Genomic DNA, 24,156 nt, shown 5'->3' with positions numbered 1-24,156 from the left:
TCCCCATCCTCATTGGTAAGGGAACAGGGAGACAGGAGGGATGGAAAACAGAGTCATTAAAAGTCTTCTTGGAGCATGGATGTTGAAACAACATTCCTCCCGGGATGGTCTTGGTCCAGAAGGTCCTGTGGCTCGGGTTTCAGAATCCACCTGCAGGCCGTGCTGGGGCAGGCGATTTGCCCCTTTGTCTCTAATCCCCTCAAATCACTCTCAGGGAGGCCAAGGGACTTGACCAACGCCAGGCAGTCAAACCGTGGTTCCCTCACCGGTGAAATGGGCCGACTAAAATGAGGACTGAGCCAGTGAGCCACAGAGAGCACAGGGCTCATGGTAGACAGTTGCTAAAATCGAATCAACAAGGGAAGGACAGGAGAGGTGCTTGGTGAAGGAGGGTGGGGCAAAAGAGGTCAGAAGAGCGGTGGGTGGGACAGCTGAGTGGGAGGGAGCAGAACAGGGTCTGCGTCATGGAGAGCAATGAGCCCCCACTCCCAAACCTCCTCTAGTGACCACAGGTGCATTACACCGCCAGGGAGCGCAGGAGGCGGAGCGCTGGTCCGAGGCCCCGCCCCCATCAAGCCCCGCCCCCAGATCCCGCCTCTGGCCCCACCCGGGCCCCGCCACGCCACGCCTCCTGGCCACGCCCCCAGGCCCGGAAGCGAAAGCGGCTCCGGCCCGGAAGCGAAAGCGGCTCCGCCTGGCAGCGCGAGCGGGATTCGGCGTTGCGGGGTTCAGAGCCGGCCGGGCAGTTCCCGCGGGCGCCATGTCCCGGAACCTTCGGACCGCGCTCATTTTCGGCGGCTTCATCTCCTTGATCGGCGCCGCCTTCTACCCCATCTACTTCCGGCCCCTAATGCGGCCGGAGGAATACAGTGAGTGACCTCTGCCCGCGTGTGGTGACCTAGTAACTCCCAGTAACTCCCTGTCCGGTCTTCTCCACGTGGCGACGCGGGCGGATCTCGGCTCCCCTGGGTCTGAATTCTGCTGTGGGCAGCTTTGTGACCGTAGATGCATGACTCAATCTCTCGGATCCTGAGCAAATAATTATTTCTATGATACCTAAAATCAAACCCTCACCTCCCCTGAGACTCAGAGGTGGTCATGAAAGCAGCCTGCACCTAGTAGGTCGACACTAAATACTAGTTCATACTGACAGTTAGCATTAACTGAATGCTTATCATGTGTCCGGTTAGGAATACATTGGATCATTAAATTTTAACCTCATTTTGAGGTAGGTATTGTTACCCGTCATACAGGTGGGGAAACTGAGGCTCAGAGAGGTTGTGTAACATGCCCAAGGTCACACAGCTCGTAAGTGGCAAGGCAGATATTCAGTCCCAGGCCTCTGTCTCCAGAGCTTGCACACACTGCAGCTGAAATGATGATGTTGCGGGGAGACAGATTGAACCCTAATCTTCCTGAGCTTGAAGATGATTTTATTGGCAACTTCATTTCCACTCCCAGAGATGTCTTTGGGCGGAAATGTTCCAAACCTAAACTGCTAACCTGGGTTTTTTAGTTTTTCCTCTCTTTCCTCAAATCTTTTTTCAGATTCTGCTGTCTTCATTTTAAGCTGGTTGCTCACATGACAATGGTGAATATATCCTGGGAGTAATTTTCCTCCTTAATCATTCAAGTCCTATCATACTAAAAGCCAAACTCTCCTTCCTTGAGACCTATACCTCAGCAAGGATTAGCACTTTGATACATCTGAAACCATCTGTCAGAGAAAAAATATTAGGCATTAGAGGCTCATTTTGTTCTCCAGGAAACCTGAATCATCTTGAAGATGGAAGAGGGCCAACCGTGCCCCTGGAGAATATTAGCAGAAGCTGATAGCTTGGCGATTTGAAGGCAAAAGCTCCCGTATAAATGCTCTGCCCATTACAAATGCTACAACCTTTGGTTTATGGAGGCAGAGCATTTTAAATACACATTTAAATTCCCTTGTAGCTTCTATTCATCAGCCAAGATTAAAATGGCCTCTGCATTCTGCCTTCCAGCTAGGTACCGTGCCTGGGGGGGGCGGGGGTGGGGGAATGTAGGACTGTGTGAAGCCCAGCATAGTCTATTTCCATCATCCTTCCTTATTGGATCCGAGTCACAGGCTGTTTTATGCAGCCTCTAGAATTGAACTTGGGACAAGGGCGTCTGCTTTGGGTCCCACTAGAAAAGTTTCAGTTTTGAAGACTAGAGCAGTGGCCTTGAACTGGGGATGACTTTGTCCCCCAGGGGACGTTTGTTTGGTTTTATCTAGAGACATTTTGCTTGTCAGAACTGGGGTGGGGTGGGGTGGGGTGGGGTGGGGTGGGGTGAGTGTGCTACTGGCTGTAGTGCAGTGGTTCTCAACCTTCCTAATGCCGCGACCCTTTAATACAGTTCCTCATGTTGTGGTGACCCCCAACCATAAAATTATCTTTGTTGCTACTTCATAACTGCAATTTTGCTACTGTTATGAATCGTAATGTAAATATCTGATATGCAGGGTGTATTTTCATTGTTACAAATTGAACATAACTAAAGCATAGTGATTAATCACAAAAACAATATGTAATTATATATGTGTTTTCCGATGGTCTTAGGCGACCCCTGTGAAAGGGTCGTTCGGCCCCCAAAGGGGTCGCGACCCACAGGTTGAGAACCGCTGCTCTAGTGGATAGAGGCCAGGGATGCTGACGAACTTTCTGCAGTGCCCAGGACAGATGCTCACGATCACCCTGCCTCAAATGTGAGTGGTGGCAAGGCTGAGAAATCCTGGTCCAGATCAGATGATCAAGGTGTGGGTTTGTGCCTGTGTCCCAATAGCAGTCTTAAAGGGATACTCTAGAATCCGTGGCTGTCTGAGTCACTTGAAACAGGCAAATCAGGCCTTTTAGGTGCCTGTTTTGTGAGTGGCCAAAATGTATCTGCATTTTAATTGGAAGGCAGTCTACGCCTGCCCACTTTTATGACTCAGTTTTAATTCATTCGCCCAACTCTTATTTGAGAGTCACAACTGATTTTTTTTTAAACAGGTAAATAATACTAAACAACTAGTATTTACTGAAAGTTCCTTATACATATTAACTCATTTAGTTCTCATAGCAGCCCCTTGGGGTAGCTGCTATGTGAGCATCATCCCCATTTTATATGTGGGCTATGTGAGCATCATCCCCATTTTATATGTGGGCAAACAGGTCTGGAACAGTTAAGTATTTGTACAAGGACCCACAGTTGATGAGTCATCGATCGGTGCATGATACTGCCTCTCTAAGGGAGTGAGAAAAGGGTGTAAGGCAGATGAGGGTCTATAGGATGAGGGCCCTTAAGGTAAGTCCTTAACCTCTCTGAGCTCAGCCTATTTCCTCATCTGTAGCAGTGGAGCTTACAGACTGACTTTACAGGTTTTGGGGTGTTTTTAATGAGATAACAGGTGTGGAAACACCGAAAACAGTCTTATATTACCCACCCCATAAAAATGTTTAAAAACTAAGGAGCCTCGAGGGCAGAGATGTGAGACAAGGAGATTTTGGCAGGTCGACACACCCAGCGCTGGCTGGACTGGCAGGAAACTAGATCCAGGCAGGAGGCGTTGGTGACGGTGGTAAACCACTGGGAGGACAGAGTTTACGTTACTTTCAGCACATTCAACTAGCGTTTATTTAGCTTTTAAAAAATAGCTTTTTTTAAACCTGGATTTTAGCTCTGGCTGGGAGGCTCAGTTGGTTGGAGCATCATCCAGTACACCAAAAGGTTTGGGATTCCATTCCTAGTCAGGGCACATACACTAGGTTTCGGGTTCGATCCCCAGTGGGGGTGCTCACAGGAAGCAACTGATCAATGTTTTTATCTCGTACATCGATGTCTCTCTCTCCCTCTCTAAAATCAATAAAATAAAGTGAAATGAAATAAAAACATACCCGCAGGTGAGGATGAAAAAAACCCCAAAAAACCCAAAACCCTAGATTTTCGTATTTCCTGTGCACCTATCACTGGTAGGTGCTGGGTGTACCTGATGGAACAAGACAGTCAGAGTACTTCTCTGTCTCACTTCACCTTCGTCCTACCCACCTCCTCTACCCACTGCTTGGGCTCTGAGCTGGTCTCCCTGCTTCTACCAGGCCCCAACTACTACCCATTCTCTACCCGTAGCCACGGTGGTCTGCTTACTTTTTATTGCTGATTTCTGCCTTATTTGCATCTGTAGTCAAGGAATGTGGACTGTGATTTTGATTCTTTGATATTGGTGAAGATTTGCCTTGTGGCTTAGCACAGATCAATTTTTACTAATGTTCTCTGTGCTTGGAATGCTGTCTAGTCTCTGATTGTTGGATACAGGTTCTACATATGTTGGTTACAGATCAAGCTTCTTAACTCTTTTAGATATCTGGAGGCCATGTTATTGGGTGCACATAATCTAGAGTATTCTGGAGAATTGTTTTCAATTGTCATTATATAAGGGTCTTTACCCCAGATATTCCTCCCCCACTCTTTATCTGATATTATAGTTAATCAACTTTCTTTAGGTTAATATTTTCCTGGTATATCTATCCTCTTATAGTCAGCCTTTATTTTTTTGTTGTTATTGTTGATACTCACTCGAGGATATTTTTCCATTGACTTTTAGAGACAGTGGAAGGGAGATAGGGAAGGAGAGAGAAAGAGAGAGACAGAGACAGAGAGAGAAATGTCAATGTGAGAGAGGTACATTGAAAAGTTGTTTCCTGCATGTGCCCTGACCAGAGCCAGGGATCAACTCTGCAACCCAGGTGCCCTTGTCTGGGAATTGAACCTGAGACCCTTTGGTGTGTGGATTGAGGCTCAAACCACTGAGCATACCGGCCAGGGCTAAACTGGATTTTTAATCCAATCTGATTATCTCTTTAACTGTTGCATTGAATTCATTTTCATTATGTTTACTATTATGTTTACTTCTATTTTCTCCATCTTATTTTGTGTTTTCTATCTCTATACTTCCTTTTTCTCCTTTTGTGCCTTAACGCTTTATTTTTTCTCTCCTGTACTATGTAGTTTAAAAGTTTTCCATTTTATTTTTATTATTTTATGATTATTGTTTAAAGTTAGTCTATATCTTTACCCACCTATGAAATATACAAAGACCTTAGTACGCCTGAGCCCCATCCTAGTCTTATGTATAACCTTCAGTCCTACCATGTGCTTGATGCTCCCTAAATCACAGTGTGTCTACAGTCGCTGATCATTTCTCTTCACCCACATTCTTTAGGCATCAGCCCTTCTTGCATCTCACTCCTTTCGAGTTTCAGCTTTCTTCATTCTGAAATACATCTTAATATTCCTTCGGTGAGACTTTGTAACTGGAAAAATTCGTTCCTGTTTGTCAGAAAGTATAGAGAACCAGGTCTTCTGCTGTGGCTGTTGTCATGCCATTTGTTCTTTGAATTTGATCATCTTGCTTGATTCCAATACTTCAGTAACCCTCTGCCTCCTCAGGGTCCAGCCAGGGGAGGATCACTGAAGCATTTGAATCGGGAGAACGAGGTGATGAGATTCACTCTTTACAGGCGTTGCTCTGTAATGTGAAGGAGGGCTGGGCGGGTCCGGGCTGGAGGCAGGAAGGCCAGGCATAGGAAGGCTGTACATCCAGAGGTGACTGGAGCCTGAACCAGGGTGGTGGCTCTGGGACTGGGAGGAAGTATTGATTTTAGGAGCTGTAGTTAAGAAGTACACGCTACATGGATTTGTGACTGAGTAGCCACAGGGAAAGGGAGGGAGAGGAAGGAGAATGGCACCCAGCTTTCTGGCTCCAGCCTCTGAGGAGATGGTGGTGCAGGTCATTTAGTCAGAAAACCGAGAAGGAATCAGTTCTGGGGGTGAGGACGAGCCAGTTGCATTCGGGGTGTGCTGAGTTTAGGTGTCAGGATGTGCTCTTGGAGATTTCCCAGAGGCAGGGAGAGGTGCCAGTCTGGAGCTGAGGTCCTGGGTCCGAGCAGGAGCTAGACATGCAGTGTCATCAGCAGTGGATGGGGTCAGAGTCACTGAGGTAAGAGCTCCCAGGCAGCATCCAGAGATTGAGAGGGACAAACTGGCTGAGGACCAGAGTGCTGGTGGACACTGAAGAGCAAGCTGTCAGGAGAAGGGGGCCCTCAGAGGGGACCAAGAAGGGGTGCCCAGAGCGAGAGCATTTAAACCAGGAGAGGCTGTAGTCACAAGCCCCATGAAGACAGCTCTTCATGAAAAGGGGTGTGGTCAGCAGGGTCAGGCTTTTTGGAGACAGGAAGATAGTGAAAATAGCCATTATCTTTATTTTTTTAAAAGGTAAAGGTCATAGATGATTTTGTTAAGAATGCTTTAGGCGGTTTGGTGGTGGGCAGAAAGCAGATTGCAGTGGATTGAAGAGTAAATAGTGTATTAAGTTGACTAAAGGTGTTTGGCTGTACGGGGAAGAGCATGACAAAGTGTATTTGCAGCAGGTCCAGGGGTCTGGGAGGGAAGGGAGAGCCAAAAGAATCTCTGGACAAAGAAAGATGCTGGAGAGAGAAGACAAGCCATAGAGTGGGAGGGGGCATGGGGTCGTGAGACCAGATGGAGGAGAGAGCCATGGACGGGAGGCAGGACCCTTCTGTGAGCTCAAGAGGAAGGGCAGGTGTGGACGCAGCTAAATTAGGTTTGATGTTGGGAAGCTGTGGGCACTTCAGGTGATGACTTCTGTCCGCTTTGTAATACAGGAGGTCGGGTCGTCTGTCAGTGGGGGAAGCACAGACACCAGCCAGGCACTCCTTCCTTGAAACCCTCCTGTCTCTGGGCTTCTGTGCCTGCCCGCTCCGCCAGTCCTCTTGGTTTTGCTCTTTTGCTCCTGCCTTTCAGCCATTCCTCTTAGCCTCTCCTGTTAGGTCTTCCTCTCTGACTGTCCCTCAGACGTTTATATTCCTCGCGATTCCGGGCAGACCTAGGAGAAACCCACAGTTCTTGGAAGGGCAGGGCAGACATCCAGTCCTTGAGAATTGCCAACGTTGGAAAGGGAGGGGCCGAGGCCATGTAGGGCTCAGGTGTGAAGTCAGCGTGGGCCATTCAGCTGGGCTAGCCTGACTGATGCTGGCCAGCTCGGGTCCGGGGAGTGCGGGGTCAGGGAGGTTCCAGGGCCTCTGCTGGAATAAGACACAGTGCAGCAGAAAAGAGGAGAAGGCTGCTGAGGTAAAGTCAAGCCCAGGAGATCTTTCATAGAATCAGGCAAGTCTGTCACAAGACTGCCTCATGGGATTTCACGTCCACATTCACTGTGATCTTCAGCTCTTCCACTGACTCAGCCAGACTTGACTTAGCGTTATGTGAAGTGCAGGTCAGTTCTGCACGTGCTACGTCGGTTCTGAAGTGAGCACTGGGACGATGCAGTTGGCCTTCATGGTCAGTGATCCCAGACAGGAAGTATGGAGACCATTGTGCTTCTGAGGGAATCCCAGACGTGCCTTTTAGCTTTCATCCTGTTGGCAAAGCTTGTCTGAAGAGCCCATGTTCAGGGCCGAGAACAGATGCTGTAGCTTGAAGCCTAATCTGTCTTCATATAGCAGAACTAGACAGTGATTCTGAATAAGGCCTTTTCAAGCAACCTGTCTATGGCATTTTAGGCCAGCCTGTGAAATGAGACAGAGTCAGATCCTTTTCTGCGGTCCTGCTCATTTTGAAATTTATTAGATCTGCAGAAGCATACAATCATAGTTTTGCAGAGACCCTGTGCTCCTTGTCCTCTCATTTACGTAGGGGACTTGTCCAAGGTCACGTAGCATAGTGCTGGGTGGACATGCCCCTAACTCCCCAACCTTGTCTGCTGCTTACTGCTGCGCTTCTCACCTGACAGCAGAGCGCGGGTTACATGTAAGAGTGTGAGAACCTCAGTTCTCCTACCTCTCGGTTGTGTTTGCTGCACCTCGCTGCTCCCAACTAGCAGTATATTGTACAGAGTCCGAATACGGTTACACGAAATCACTTGGGGCGCAAATCATACCAGAAGGGCTTTTTCCCTATCACATGCGAGGTGCTTAGAATATGCTTTTTATTCCTTCCACCGTGGAGTCCAATGAGATGCGCAGACAGACAAGTCTCATTTTCTAACCAGCATTACAGAGCTCTCTGGATTCGACTAGACTCTGGTGAGGAAGCAGAAGTGTTTACGGGGTTGGGAGGAGCCAGTGCCTCTAGTGGCCATTTGGTCCCCTCGGCTGCTGGCTCACACTCACTGCCAGTGCCTGTCTAGTTCTGGATCACCCCGTGTACATCTGGATGATGAACGTGTCCAGGCAACAGCAGCAGATGGGAGCCTAGGAAAGTAGTTTTTAAAATTTATATTTGCTATTTGCAAAAAGCTACTTTGAAGTAATCATCATGGAACAGTTACAGTGTTGTTGACTTCCTTACACTTGTTTTGCAGTTGTGTATTTTTGTTATTAAAAAAAGAAGAGAAAAAAACAACAGAAAAGACCCAAGAATTGTGCAATAAATTCCTGTCTATCCTTCACCTAGATTTACCAGTTACCTTTTTTTTTTTTAAATCCTCACTCATGGATTTTTTTAAAATTGATTTTTAAAGAGAAAGGAAGGGATAGGGTGTGAGAGAAACATCGATGTGAGAGAGAAACATCCCCGACCAGGGATTGAACCCACAACCTAGGTATGTGACCTGACTGGGAATCAAACACACAGCCTTTCGGTGTACAGGTCGACACTTCTAACGGACCTAGCACGCTGGCCAGGGCATCAGTTAACATTTTGCTACATTTGCTTTCTCCCCCATATGTAAAATATAACAAATCTATACCTACATATACATAGAGACACATATACATATATAATTATATCTATGATTAGTAGAATTATTACTGTTGTTTTGCTGAACCATTTGAGAGTAAGTTAAATACGTGAGTTCTCATTCCTAAACACCAGCATGTATTTCCTACGGACAAGGACGTTCTCTTACATAATCACAGTACAGTTACCCAATCCAGGTAATTTAATATCGATACAATGCTATTATCTAATATTTAGCCGACAACCAAATGTTGCCATTTGTCTCATTACTTAGGTTGTGCGTTGCTTTTATTTTAGCTGCTTATTGGCAGGAGGAGATGGGGGGGTCCTGAGGTCATAGTCTACACCTGGACAATATGGCCATGAAATATAAGGATATGTTTTCATTTTCAAAGACTTAAAAATTATTAGGTGACCTCTTTTACTACCATACAAAAACGTCCTGGTCTGCATGCATGACCAGCTTAATAATGCACCTTGGCCCTGCGACTAAGAGGTAAGGATCCTCAATTAAAACTACAAATCAAACCACTGCCTTAACACCAGGGGGCAGAGTCGGGCTTGCTGAGACTCGGAACGGGGCCTTTTCCGACCGGCATTGCAGAGCCCCAGGCCCAGGATCACATATTTGCGTTTTAATCATTTCACTCAAGGAAGAAGCACACACTCATTGCTGAAAAGTCAGTCATTAGCTTATCCTGATCTGTTCCCATAGTTAAACCCCTGACTTCTGCGTTGCCCTTTTCCTGCGGTTTATAGACATCTGCTGTTTCTCTAATGATAACACAATAGAAACCTAACTGTCAGCCTCATCAAGAGGTACTTGCTAAATCCTGAGGGACCAGTTTGTTTTCCTTTAGCGCATTCTGCATTCACAAACAGTGTCTTGTGTCATATCGTGAATTTATATAAGACTGCTCTGGCCTTAGAGTATTTATAAAACATTAATGGATTGAAGAACCAGGCATGTAGATGGGCTGCTAATTCCGGTTATCAGTTGTTAGGAACTGGTTCAGCAAATCGGTTTAAATTGCCTGTCCAAGCCATTAAAAAAAAAAGAAGAAGAAGAAGAAGGGGTGGTTGCATAAGGACAAGGATTATAAAGTGATTATGGTCTATTTAAATTAAATCCTCAGCCTCTCCAACCTCATTAGCAATTAGCAAGAATGTGTGAGGACAGGGATTCCTTTCTCTTTACTCGGTTCTCCATCGCATTATAAGAGCTTAGACACAGTTAGGCATTCTGTCCTTGCCTCAAAAGTCAACTTCCTGTGATGCTTGGCAGTCCGCCCGCTGCTTTGGCTTTGCAGTACCTGCCTCTCAGAGAATGTGTTCGGTACACCAGGATGTCTGATTTCCTTACATCCGTAGGTCTAGCAATCAATTGAACTGGCAATCAATTTTTTAAAAAACTCACTTCCCTCTTCCATAATACTAGAGAATAGACCTTTTAGGTGTGGGAAAAATATATCTTTTTTGTTTGTTTGTTTTTGCTAATCCTCACCCAAAGATATTTTTCCATTGATTTTTAGGGAGAGTGGAAGAGAGAGGGAAAGACAGAGAAAAACATCGATGTGAGAGAAACACATCAATTGGTTGCTTCCTGCAGGAGCCCCAACCAGGGCCCAGGCTAGGGAGGAGCCTGCAACCAAGGTATGTGCCCTTGACCGGAATCAAACCCAGGACCCTTTGGTCCCCAGGCCACTGAGCCAAATGGCTAGGGTGAAAATTATATATTTTTGTTCCTGGCACAATCAAGGACAGTATAATCTTTAACTCACTAGCATTTCCTAAGAGCACGTTTGAGACACATCCATACTTCGAGACTTCCATGTTGACACTGGGGTAGGGCCCAGTCTTTTAGGACTTTAACCTCTTAGGAAATGAGATCACCTATTGAGTTATATTAGAAAGACTTATGCCTTAGAGCAGGGGTGGGGAACCTTTTTTCTGTCAAGGGCCATTTGGGTATTTATAACATCATTCTCGGGCCATACAAAATTATCAACTTAAAAATTAGCCTGCTCTATTTGGTCAAACGTCTAATTAACTCACCCTTAATGCCTTGGCAGGGCCAGACCCAATGATTTCGGAGGCCTTATAGGGCCTTCAGGCCAGACGTTCCCCACCCTGCCTTAGAGGCTCCATCGTCATCCCCTCCCGGTGGAAGAAGTCTTTGGCACATCTTGGTCCAGAGGGTCTTTGCCGTTCTTTTCACAGAGGCCCAGGAGACCACGGCCGGCCATTGTCTGTAATGGGCCTCATTATGCTCTGTCTTCTCTGTGTCCCTCTTAGAATTGGATATCAAGATTCACGTCATCCCTAGTTCCTAGTTGTATATTGGCCAAAGCAAAACTTAGCATTGATAAAACTATCAGGCAGGTCACTTAGGATTGACTTTCTGCCACATCGCCGGAGAAGCAAATTCAATGACTATTGGCTTGGGCAAAACCCTGTTTCCTATACCTTTATGCTTGTGTAACTTCATGAGAATTCAGAGGCCAGAATAAAGAAAATGGCCTAATATTAAATAAGAGCTAAATGTGGATTTAAAGAAACACTGTCAGCCTGATTACAGCGAAGGTCTGATTACAACACTTAATTACTGTAATTTAGTAGTAAACATCCTTTGGCTCCAAGCCTTTCCCCTGAAAAGCCACCATTTGTTTTTCACGATACTTAGAATAATAAGTCTTTGTCTTCTCAGGCCTTGGGTTTATTCTAAACCACTCAGAAAGACGTGTCAGGGTGCTTGAAGCCCACAGATATGAAACGCCCAATTTCTCATGGCCCTTGCCTGTTGGACATCGCCAAAGAGATCCGCCAAGCCGCTGTAGCTAACACGCACTGTCTAATTGGCACAGCACCTGCAATCAATTAGGGAAGCTTCAATTACCCAAACCAAAGCCACCCACCCAAAGATTAATTTTCTGCTCTATTTCCTATCAAAAACATAGCATATTTAGCTCTGGGCCTACTCCTTCAGTGGAGTACATTTTAGACATATAAACTACATCATTTTCTGTTAATTGTACTTGTTCCTTCAATTCAGCAGCCTTCCCCTCATAATATCATGCCCACCAGTTCTTTCAAAATTGTTTTTTCGGTTGTTTTGTTGCCTTTCCAAAAATGCTGAGCACACAGAGAAGAGATGTTAGTTGGGAGCTTTTCTCTTGAAATATGGCTTGCTTGCTTTTCCTGAAAATAACCAGGCTTTTTGCTATAGGATCTGTCTGCCATAACATGAAAACTTTTAGTAATGGCATCTCTGAATTAAAAGCACTCATATAAAGTGGTTTCTAGTTGTCCTGTCGTCCCATGTAAATACAAGTCTTTCCACCACCAAGTCCTGTCTCCCCTTCTTGCTAAAAAGTAATTTTTCTGTTGTGTTTCTCAGAGAAGGAACAAGCTATAAACCGGGCTGGTATTGTTCAAGAAGACGTGCAGCCACCAGGTAAACTTAAAAATCAAAACAAAGTCTCAGTTGTACTGTTGTGTTGTGTGTGTGTGTGTGTGTGTGTGTGTGTGTGTGTGTGTGTGTTTCTTTGCAGCGGGAGAAATTCCAGTTAGAGGCTGGATTGTGATTTGCTGCGTATTTTAAGACAGTTGCCACCTCATAGGTGCCTCCTCGAGATTTCATTTTAATATTTCCCTCCAGAATATTCTTTGCAAATTTGCACTCTCCTCTTTAGCCTTTGATAAGTAGGCGTAAAAGTGTAACATGTACAATTAAATATGGAGGGAGAATAGCTGTTTTGCAGACTTATTTACCAAGCACCTATTTAAACACTACCCTCACTGTTTACTCGTGAGCTATTTTAATTGATGCGGGATTCTGCTTTGTACAAAAGCTCAAAAGTTCCCTTTATGGCTGGATGGTTAGTTACTTTAAGATGATCCAAGTTGGCTGAGAATGAGAGGTTTCCAGCCTATTAACCCAAACTCTTGTAATCTGCGGCAACATTCTTTTTTATTTCGTTTTTAAGTAGGCCAGAGGCATATCTTCCTGTTTGGGGCCTTTTCTGAGCCATTTAAAAGCCTCTCGTGGCTGCCATGGCTTCCCAGCCGTTCATTCCAGGGCTCCGGCAGCTTGCCGCCTTCTCAGACTGCATGTCAATTGCACAACCCAATTCTGATGTCATTTTGTTTGTTGGGGGTTGAGGGAAGTGATAGGAAGTTTAAAAATGAACCCTGTTTTTATTCATGTTTCCTCCTATAGGGTTAAAAGTGTGGTCTGATCCATTTGGCAGGAAATGAGAAGGCTGTCACCAGCTCTGATTATGAAATTAGACATCTTCATGCTCTCTATTCTGCAGCAAGTGCGATAAATCACTTCATATAGAAAGACGGCTGGAGAAGAAAACTGTAATGCCGTAAACATTACTGTGCACAAGGACTAATACTTCCCTTCTTAATACCCAGAGAACCCTGGAACAAATCACACCATTAGGAAGGTTTTCGTGATTCGCTTTACTTTCTACAAATGAAGCTGCCTCACCCAGCTGTGTTTGGAGAGCTACTTATTATTCAGTCTCTACTTCTTACCCAACCGTGTGCTGTGATATGAATACAAGCAACCAGGAGACCTGGGAGGATCCGAGTCTGTTTTGCCATCTTCCAAGTAGAAGATTTCAGTGAAAACCCACCATGCTGAGGAGCCTCAGAGGTCTCTCTGAGAACGTTAAAGTTGATAAAACTTTTTAAGGACAACCTTCATTGTCCTCTTTAAGAATAAACAGTTCAGATGAACTAACTCGCCAAAGGTGGCTGCGTGTTGGAAAATAAATGCATAGGAATCAAGTCAAACTAAATGGGAATGCATGCATAGTAGGCATCAGTGTTGAATTAATAGAAGTGAAACTGGGCATATTAAAATGATTTCTTTTTACTTGACAACATTCTAGGTTCCTTTGTAAATCCTTTCTTATAAATGCACTAAATTATAACAATGAAGTGCTTTTGACTAGATTATATTTGACTAGATATTTGAGTGGGTGGTGTTTGTCAGTTTGTATACAAGTAAACATTTTAAAGGCAAATAGCAAATTTGTTGAGACAAATACTGAATGTGATTCTCTGACAGGTGCCTCACCAGGAGCTGCGAAAGGAGCGTGAGAATACTCACTTCTCTCTCTGGTGCTCATTCTGGCCCCTACTAGATTATATGTGCTTTTGAAAAGACACATCTTTTCCAGAGTGCCTTGCATATTACTGTAGTCTCTATTTTATTTTTTAAAAAATTTTATTGATTTTTTACAGAGAGGAAGGGAGAGGAATAGAGAGTTAGAAACATTGATGAGAGAGAAACATTAATCATCTGCCTCCTGCACACCCCCCACTGGGGATGTGCCCGCAACCAAGGTACATGCCCTTGACTGGAATCGAACCTGGGACCTTTCAGTCTGCAGGCCGATGCTCTATCCACTGAGCCAAACCTGTCAGGGCTCTGTAGTCTCTCTTTAGATGAGCTGCCTGATGACATAATTTTATTATTGTGAACTGGGAGTTTGCTTAACAGACAACTGGCTGGATTCTGTAATTACTGTCAAAAAGAAATAGGATTGCATGGATGGACCTGGAGAGAATTATGCTAAGCGAAATAAGCCAATCAGAGAAAGAGAAAGTATCCCATGATCTCACTCATATGTGGAATCGAATGAACAAAATAAACTGATGAACAAAATAGATCCAGAGACATAGAAGCATGGAACAGACTGTCGAACCTCAGAGGGAAAGTGGGAGGAGATCAACCAAAGAACTTGCATACATAACCCATGGACACAGACAGGTTGGTGAAGGCCTGGGGTGGGGGTGGGGAGTGGACTAGAAGAGGTCAAAGGGGGACATATGTAACACTTTGAACAATAAAGATTAGGAAAAAAAAAAGAAATAGGATTATTCCAAAACCAAAGTCATCATTTTTGGTAGGATTCTCCTAACATTTAATTGACTCATAGTTAACAACACAATAAAAGAAGTTGGCTCATTCGGATACAATTTGACCACTCTTTTCCTTGGAGGGGCCACCAGGAAGTTGTGTAACTTAAAGTCCAATGTTCTGTGGGTGCTTAATTGACATTTCTTTATGACTGAGGCAAGCGCGTGTAGCATCTGCTTTGGATGCTCTCCAGGCTGAGATGACTGTCTCGGAGAACTTTGGGGCCTGGGCTGCCAGTTTGTCACATGAAACAGACTCAGTTTAGTCTCCTGAGTGGGATCTTTGTCCTGGCCTTGACCCTGCCCTTGGTTCACCTCTTCCCCGAGATAAAGGGGGCTCTCTTGTTCTGCTCAGCTGCCTTGATGTTTATAAAAGGATCACTCTTCCTGTTGTCAGAGGGGTAACGTAATATCACACTTTGCTGCCCACACTTGACAAAGGCTGGTTGTAAGAGACGCTACTCACGAGGACTGACAGAGGGATTTGCAGTTCATTCATCCCAGGTGTGCCTCCTGGCTGCTGAGGAAAGCACTGGAAAGGGGGGATCTTAGTCAAATACATTAGGAGACAGTTAAAGTTAATTAACTACTTCTAATTTGATGCTTTCCAAGAGAGGCATAACATTTCCCAGATGTATTTGATCACAGAACATCTTCTGGGATTAGTGACCATCAACATCCTTTTGGGGAAGTCTTCCTCTAGACTGGTGCTTCTCCAACTTTTTGGTCTCAGGACCCTTTAACACTCTTAAAAAATTTTGAGAACTCCAAAGTGTTTCTCTTTATATGGGTTATGTCAATAGATACCGTATTAGAAAGTAAAACAAATTTTAAATATTAATTCATTTGAAAATATCAACAACAAACTCATTAGGTTAGTATGACATATATTTGTATAAAAAATGTATTTCCCAAGACAATAATTTGCTTAATTAATGTCCAGCTTAATAGAAGACAGCTAGATTCTCAAATTGTCTTCTGCATTCGATTTGTTGCTATATCACATGTCTTGTGGCCTCCGGAAACTCCACTATGCACACTCATAAGATGAGTGTAAAAAAGGGTGAACGCTTTCGTGGCCTTGTACCAATAGTGTTGGCCATACAGAGCCTCTACAAAGGTCTCGGAGACCCTCAGAGGTCCCTGGACCACACTTCGATTCTACCCCCCCTCTGGCCCCCTGTGGATATAGTCAGAGCTTTTGAGAATTGTGTATCTGGTTGCATTAGTTCCCTAATTGTTGCTGATAGTGAACTGTGCTTTGGCATGCCCATATTATAAAGGAAGGGGAGACACTGACAACATTTTACTGTTATTACTGAAAGGAAGTTGGTCCTATATTTTTGATGTCCAACAATATCCTCTTTTTTTGATGTTTTTATTGATTTCAGAGAGGAAGAGACGGAGAGAGGGCTAGAAACATCAATGATAAGAGAGAATCATTGGTCAGCTGCCTCCTGCACACCCCCTACTGGGGATGGAGCCTGAAACCCAGGCGATGTGCCCTGACTGGGAATTGAACCCTGACCTCCTGGTTCATGGGTCGAAGCTCAACCACTGAATCATACCAGCCGGGCCAACAATATCCTCTTTAGAAAGCCTTGGGGTGAGATTTCGTTTTTATTATTAATGTTTTTATTGATTTTTAGAGAGAGAGAAAAGGGAGAAAGAGAGGGAGAGAAACATTGATTGACTGCCTCGTGTATGCCCCACACTGGGAAAAGAGCCTGCAACTGGGCATGTGCCCCCAATCAGGAGTCAAACCCTTGGTGCACAGCATAATACTCAGCCAACTGAGCCACACTGGCCAGGTGGGGTGACCTTGCTTAAATCTCAGAACCAAAAGTAGCCATGCTGCTGAACAGTTGGTACATCTGTCCAGTGAGCATTGATTTGTGTCACTTGTTTCCCTCTTTGTATTGGCTGATAAGAAGCTCAACCACACTTGCAGTCAGCTTCTTAAAAAGCACCTGAGACCTGTGGGTCATTACATCCACTTCAGCCTTTTTCCCCCTGAGCTTGTTTTCCTTTCTGCTTTCTCACTTCAGTTTTCTATCTCATATTGTATGGGAGACCCTTCGTTTGAAAGTGAGGCAGGGCTTAAACAGGATTTATTCAATTGAAAACCACTTCTAATCTAATAAGGGAAATGAAGTAAATTCACAACAAAGATGAAAATAATATGGAATATGAAAGGTGCCTTTAAAAAGGTTTAGCGTATGTCCTGACTCTGGACACCTGCAAACCCTGTGTCCCGCACTTCTAGTTATTCAAGCAGCAGAAATGCATTCACCAGTTTGCCAGAAGACACGCTAGAATGCCCACAGCAGCCGTGGAAACGACTCCAATGCCCAGCAACAGAACAATGAATAAATGGTGGTGGTCACACGGACAGAATACGGTATAGCTCTGAGAACAAACAACACAATCTCCAGAACAATGCTGAATGAATGGAGCCAGTTGCCAGAGTATTACTTTTTAGATTCCATTTAGATAAAGAACAAAAACTGTAAACTAGGCCATGCGGTTACAAGTCCAGGTAGTGGCTACTCTCACTTAGGAAGGGGAAGTGTGACGATGGATTGATCATGAGAAACAACTGGGCACTGACCTGGAGGATGAACCTGGGAGGATGTTCACGGGTCCACGCCAGACGGGGCTCAACAGTCCTGTGTGGTCAGCCAGCTGCCTGCCTCCCTGCCCGCCTGTGCCTCCCGGGTTCTGTTGCATCCGCAGCCCGGATGGGACTCCATGGACAGGTGATTTCACTCTCCCTGATTCACCCACACCTGCTGAGTGCCGGAGGCCTTCTGCAGTTGATTCTGCCTGTTGGTAACAAAATACACAGCTTATTGGCAACCCCTGTGTGTGGGAAGGCAGCAGTGCCTGAGAGGGGGTGACTCTGCTGCTCTCTTCCCTGGAGCGGGGTGCTCAGCCAGGCAGTGTCAGCCAGGTCCCCTCCCCAGGTTCTGCCCCCTAATTGGAAGCAGCAGGGTGCCCATCATTCCTCTACTTCCATTCTGCTAAGTGGTGTTTCCCAGACGGGTCATCTGAACACACTGGGAGACATGAGAATTTTGCTCCTTGCAAGAGTTGGGGAACGGTCCACAGCAGTCTCCTCTTCCTGGCGTTCCCTTTCCGTGACCATGCCTGATTAAAAGAAAGTGCAAAAAATAAAAATGGGATGCTTTGTCCAGACTCTTTTGGTTGCCAGCGACAGAAAACCAAACTCCAAATGGTGCCTTTCCCGAGTGGCTCAGTTGGTTGAGCTTTATCCTGTGCACCGAGGGGTTGCTGGTTTGATTCCCAGTCAGGTTGCTGGTTTGAAGGTTTGATCCCTGGTTGGGGAGCATATGGAAATACGGAAAGTAACTGATATCTCTCTCTCTCTCTCTCTCTCTCTCTCTCTCTCTCTCTCTCAGCATGTCCACAGTTGAGGATTAAAAAACCCAAAATGGTTTAATAAGAAAAGTCAGTTACATAATTGAAAACTCCAGAAACACCATCATTTTATATTATCACGATCAGTTTTTTTTTTTTTAAATGTAAGCTATAGGTCACAATCATTTGTGAATATATAAAGTAATTATACCCAGAGTCCTCAAGAAAGAGCCCTGCTGGATGGCCTATATCAAGCATGTCAAACTCAAAGGCTAACTATGGGCCAAAGAAACGAGGCATGCGGCCCAGCAGCCTCGAGTTTGACATGCTTGGCCTATGGTTACAGGCGTTGCCTCTCCTGGTAGACAGTAGCTGCTCTCTCTGTCCCACTTCTCACTCCCTCTCTCATGGGAATGTTTACTCCCACCTCCCACCCCCAATTTTGCTCATCCCTCTCCCATTCTCTCCCCGCTTTGGGGGGAGCAGACATACCCTCTGCTCCAGGAGTAGTCATGTGGTCTGATTTTGACCAATCAGATTGTTGTGCAAACTCCTGGCCACAGGGATTGGATTTGGGATGGGCATGTGCCCAAACCAAGCTAATCATGTCTATGCTAGCGTTAACATTGCCTGTTGGCCTGTGTGGTCAGACGAGGGGAGGGTCTCTTTTTCACCAGATTTGGAGCTATGGGCAGCTGTCTTGCCACCAAGAGGGTGGAGCTGGCCAGAGACTAATACCGTCACAGAAGGAAACAACAGGAAATGGAAGGCAGGTCCTGAAGACACTGCTCACACCTCCTAGATTCCCTGTGTCTGAAGCAAGGCTATCTCTGAATCAACACATAATGTGAATAAATTCCCTTTTTGCTCCAGTTTGGGTTGAGTTTTTGTCACATGCAACCCAAAGGGTCTTGACCAAGCATCTCAATTTCACATTTTAATCATTTTCCTAAAATGTATTCCGCATGTCATTTCCACCTTAGATAAAAGAGGTTAAACATAACCCAGCCTTTCTTTATGGGTTCGGTTTATTGTTCCTGTGCGGTTGTGTCTCAGGGGCTGTTGGGTTGGGTCAGACGTTTACCTGCTGTGCTTGTGAGATTTCTGACTTTTCTGTTTTCCTTATCTCTGCCCTGCCTCACAGCTGTAAGGCGCAGGCTCTGGCTTCATCTCAGGTTTGCTGCTTCTAGTCCACAGTGAGATGGGAAATCAGCCAAAAATCTGGAATCTGGCATCAAATGAAAGTAAACCCCTTCCTGTGGAGTTGGAGGCTCTGGAATGGATACATTCACTGCAAGGCTTTGTGGCATTTCGGCTGCCCCGAGGTTTTGGGGGGTGGGAGGGAGGTGAGGGGCAGGGGGAGTAGACATTTACTTTCTGATTCTGTCTGGTTCTGGATAGATGAGGTTTCCTGACGTTTCTGTTGGTTGAGACTTTTACTCGAACAAGATTTCCACACGAAAGGATTGCACAGCATGAGCCAGTGCACGAGGGTTGAAGTGCCTTATTACTTAGCCAAGTCCTTCGGTTTCCTTCAGAGCAGGAACAGTAACCCACTGCAGTATTCTGAGCCGCAGGCTGACCTTTCACATGTTTTTCTTCCTTTCTAAAATAGCCCCTTTATTCCCAACCTCTAATAGCATATGCCGACTTGCAAGGGAGGGGGAAAGCAGGCACGCGTGTGTCCGAGGGAGCGGTTTACTTAAGGCAGATGTGGAATCAATTTGGGCAAATGTGAGCTGCCAGCTACTGAACTTTGCCGCGAAGCAAATGTGGCCTGGAATACGGCGGGGCCACTTAAGCCTCATAAACGAGATGCTAGACTGTTGGGTAAACATGTGGAGGGCACGCAGCTTGCTGCCCTGGCTGAACTGAGTGAAAATCCAGAGGGGCACACTCCTCTGAGAAGCACAAATGAAGACAGTTGTGTATAGGAAAAACATTACCGGTGTCTGGTTTTGAAATGACTAGGAAAATGGCAGCTCTGGTGATTGATCTTACAGAATAAGCAAAATCTGCCTTCTAAAATGGCTATTTTTTATTTTTATTCGTGCTCCCGCTCGATGTAGACTCACATTACAGACATCAAATAGCCAAGCACAAAACTATTATTTGGTTTTTTAATCAAGAGAGTAGGCCGTGGTTTTTTTGCAGGTCCCTGCCTTTGAAAGTTCAGTCTGAGGCTTTGGGGAACAAGCAAGGCGGCGGGTGGAGAACCCCAGAGGGGTCACTCCTGTTTCTTCGCTAACTAAACATGATGCCTCGCTCCGTGATGGCTCCCCATTAACTTTGCATCAGCTCTTGCCAAACACCGTGGTTTCCAGTGATGATGAGAGTAATTGCAGCGAGTGGGTGTCAGAGAACTTGGTACAGCCAGTCCCCGGGGCCCTGGCCTCCTGGATGTGTTTCCAGTAAAGGGGAGGGAAGAGAAATGAGGACAGTTGCTTCTCTAGTCTCTACAATGCCTAACACATTTACACAAACACTGTAGGGGGCATGGGCTGACCTGTGTCCCCTCAAAATTCATATGTTGGAGTCCTAACTCCCAGAACCCCAGAATGTGACTATTTGGAGACAGGAGCTTTAGGGAGACGATTAAGATAAAGTGAGGGCGTTAGGGTGGGTCCTAATCCAATGTGACTAGTGTCCTAAGAAGAGGAGCTTAAGACATAGACCCACATGGAGGGAAGACCATGTGGAGACGCAGGAAGAAGACAGCCATCTATCAGCTAAGGAGAGGGGCCTCGGAAGGAACTAACCCTGTGGATAACCCTGATAGTGGGCTTCTAGCCTGCAGAACTGTGAGAAAATAAATTTCTGTTGTTTAAGCCACCCGGTGGGTGGTACTTGGTTATGGCGGCCCTAGCAACTAATACAGTAATGACAGATGTTGTATCATCTCTTGTGAATGTTTCTCTAAAACAAAATCTCTTTGTCCTATTGGATCAGTGTTTACCTGCCAGCCTTCCCATCTTGCTCACCCACTTGACCCTGCATTTGAGCTCATCTAATCCACTCATGACCCTCAAAATACCTTTAGTGCCTTCCTGCCCCTCTCCATCCCTCTGCCCGCCTCAGTCCTGTGGAATACCTTCCTTTCTTCTCTTCACCTATCTAAACACTACAGTTATTTGCTCCTACCGTCAAGGCTTCCCTGACCTTGCCTTTGAGGGGATCACTTTTCCCTTTGGCCTGGTTCACACCACTCACTGGCATCAGGTGGCATGGCTACCATGGGTTGTGATTTTATTGCCAGCAGATGGCAACCTTCCGCTCAGGCTAAAATCCTTGCTTCTCTCTTTTGCTCACACCTGACAGTCAGTCTAACAGGAAACCAATGGGCTCTGCCACCACCAGACTCTGACCCTTTCCAGTCCCCTTCACTGTTACCACCATGTCTAAGCCCCTGTCTGCTCTTGCCTGGATTATGACAACAACCTCAACAGAACTCGGCTTCCATCCTTGTCACCACGGTAGGCAGAATTCCAAGATGGCCCTGTATGCTGCCCTCTCCTGAGGTGGGACTTATAAGTATGAGGGGTGTGGCGTCACCCCCATGACTAGTTTACTGATCAGTTGACTTTGAGGGATATCTTTGTTGGTCCTTACCTAATCAGGTGAGCCCTTCAAAGGGACTGAGTCTTCCCTAAAGAAAGAGGTTTGAAGTGTAAAGAGAGATTCTCCATCTGGCCTTGAAGAAGCATCCATGTTGTTAACTGTCTGTGGAGAGGACCACATGGCAAGGACTTGAGTGGCTTTAAAGATCTCAGAGCCATCCCAGCCAAAAGCTGGTAAGAAAATGGGATCTCAGTCCTGCAACCACAAGGATCTGAATTCTGCCTGGGAGAGGGCCCTGAGCCTCACATGAGATTGAAGCCTCAGTCAACAGCTGGATTTCACCCTGAGCAGAGGACCCAGCTGACCCATACCTGGACTACTGACTCAGGAAACTGAGACAATAGGTATGTGTTGTTTTTAGCTACTAAGTTTGTGGTAATAAGTTACACAGCATGGATCATAGATACACCTCACTTCAGTCTATTCTCCACACGCATGCCAGAGTGATCCTGTTAGGACACAAGGCAGATCACATCCCTCTTTCTCTCAGAAGCCTCCAGTGTCTCCTGCTGTCCTTGCAATAAACCAAAGGCCTGGGACATCCTTCAAGATCTGACCTCTCCCACCTCTAATCTTACATCCTGTTACCGCCTCTCCTATTATCTCTGCTCGGGCACAATGGCCTCCTCACTACTCCAGGAGTGCATCGGGCCTGCTCATGCTTCCACCTCAAGGAGTCTGTCCTCTCCACCTGGAATTCTCTCCCACCAGATTTCCCCATAGCTCCTTCCACCACCTCCTTCAGGTCTTTTTTTTTAAGAGGTTCCCCTCATCTCCACATTGAACAATGCAACCTCTTCATACTGAACCCAGCACTCCCAATGCCCTTTACCCTCCTCTAGCTCTGTGTAGTTTACATGTTTATTGTGAATATTATTCGGTAACACTATGTATAATTCATTTATTTTTCATACATATTATGTTTCCTTCTCCTGTTGGAATATACACTCCACAAAAGCAGGGATCCCTGTCCCTTTTGTTCATTGACATCAGTAATCAATACTTGTTGAATGAATGGATAGTTGTTGTGGCTTTTCACAGTGAGATGCTTTCTGTTTAGTCTCTCTGGAAAAGCTGTAATGTCCCACTGATATTCCCTCCACCTGTCTCAGAGGTCACCTACAGAAAGTTCTCAAAAAGCAGATGCATCCCGGGCCTCTGACTGTGCTCATGGGGCGGTATAAATTGCCAAGGAGCAGCCCCCAACCAGCGAGGGATGGGAATTGGTGAAGAAACAGCCCAGCTTTCTTGCCTCTCCATGGGGTTGAGCCCCAGTATGCATAGCAGCAATCCATTCATTAACACCCCTTAACTGGCTTTATTGTTTTCCCTGTTCTACTTCCTCCTTCTCACATCACCTTCCAAATAAATGATAGGGATCTTGTTTCAGGGTCTGCTTTTAGACTAAAGGAACCTAGACTAAATGAGTCTTCTGGTTTAACGTATTATGGTTTTATGTTTTAAAGTCACATTCTTAAAAACAAGCTTTGGAATTGACCAGCAGATGAAACCTCAAGTATTTACCCCCCTGGGAAGAGTGCAGGATTTACATCCTAAGGATATTAAAACCAGAGGACTATAGAGAGCTTTTAGCCCAGTGGGTCCTAAAACTTCTTGGGGCAGGTTAGGGATGAAGTTCCATCGAAGTGAGAATGGAGATCTAAGAACTGATATTTTGATAGCCTGAGAGAACTCATTCATTTACCAATAACAAAACCACGTGGGATTAATGTTAACATTTGCTCTTGGGGGCTGAAGGCATCTCTCATTCTTTTCTATTTTAAAAAAATGAAGTTGGATATTTTCTTTTTTTGTTGTTAATCCTCACCCAAGGAAACGTTTCCATTTATTTTTTTTAGAGAAAGTGGAAGGGAAGAAGGAAGGGAAAGAGAGAGAGAAAGGACACACACAGAGAGAGAGAGAGAGAGAGAGAGAGAGAAAGAAAGATGTGAGAGAGACCTATTGAACCTGCAACCCAGGTACATGCCCTTGACTGGGAATCTAACCCATGACTCTTCAGTGCACAGGCCGACGCTGTAACCATTGAGCCACAGCAGTCAGGGTACATCTCATTCTTATGGCATATTATTCTGATCAAAAGCTATTACAGTTATGGATCTATGATTAATTTTTACAAAGAGGAGAGACACTTTATTAATTCATCAAGGGCATTAGTGTTTGTAGGAATCTTTCTAAGTAGAGGGTTTGGGTATAAGCACAATTGGAAACCACTCAACTAATTCAATCCCCTCATTCTACACAGAAAGCATCAGAGGCCAGAGAAGGCCAGGGACTTGGCCAAGGCCACTCAGCTGGGGGCTGAGGGCCAGGGCCAGAACGAGGGCCTTTAGCCTCCCAGCTCCACACTCTGGTCACTTGACACAGGAAGGGGATGGCATGCCCTGGAAAATCTGGAATTGATGTTTCATATGGAGAATATTTTGATAGAGCCAAAATTTTCCT

The 24,156-nt window shown here is 45.5% G+C and overlaps 1 protein-coding gene across 2 annotated transcripts; it reads left to right on the top strand.

Annotated features, from left to right (window-relative positions):
• The first annotated feature begins 698 nt into the window (after nucleotides 1–698).
• SMIM20 (small integral membrane protein 20) lies at nucleotides 699–13,650 on the top strand. Of its 2 annotated transcripts, none has more exons than XM_023757749.1 (3): nucleotides 699–869; nucleotides 12,155–12,211; nucleotides 13,008–13,650. In XM_023757749.1, the coding sequence occupies exons 1-3, from the start codon at nucleotides 761–763 to the stop codon at nucleotides 13,097–13,099; spliced, it is 258 nt and encodes an 85-aa protein (XP_023613517.1). In that variant the 5' UTR covers nucleotides 699–760; the 3' UTR covers nucleotides 13,100–13,650. The 2 variants fall into 2 exon arrangements, with proteins under 2 accessions (XP_023613517.1, XP_006093327.1); XM_006093265.3 differs by having other exon boundaries at nucleotides 12,977–13,650.
• The last annotated feature ends 10,506 nt before the right edge of the window (nucleotides 13,651–24,156 follow it).

Source organism: Myotis lucifugus, unplaced genomic scaffold (assembly GCF_000147115.1).
Source record: "Myotis lucifugus unplaced genomic scaffold, Myoluc2.0 scaffold_112, whole genome shotgun sequence".
Lineage (NCBI taxonomy): Eukaryota > Metazoa > Chordata > Mammalia > Chiroptera > Vespertilionidae > Myotis > Myotis lucifugus.
This window is presented reverse-complemented; position numbering and strand designations above follow the sequence as displayed.

Coding starts and splice junctions, on each gene's coding strand:
- SMIM20 (XM_023757749.1), top strand. CDS start 761: ATGTCCCGGAACCTTCGGACCGCGCTCATTTTCGGCGGCTTCATCTCC. Junction 870..12,154: donor AATGCGGCCGGAGGAATACA/GTGAGTGACCTC, acceptor TGTGTTTCTCAG/AGAAGGAACAAGCTATAAAC. Junction 12,212..13,007: donor AGAAGACGTGCAGCCACCAG/GTAAACTTAAAA, acceptor TCCATTTGGCAG/GAAATGAGAAGGCTGTCACC.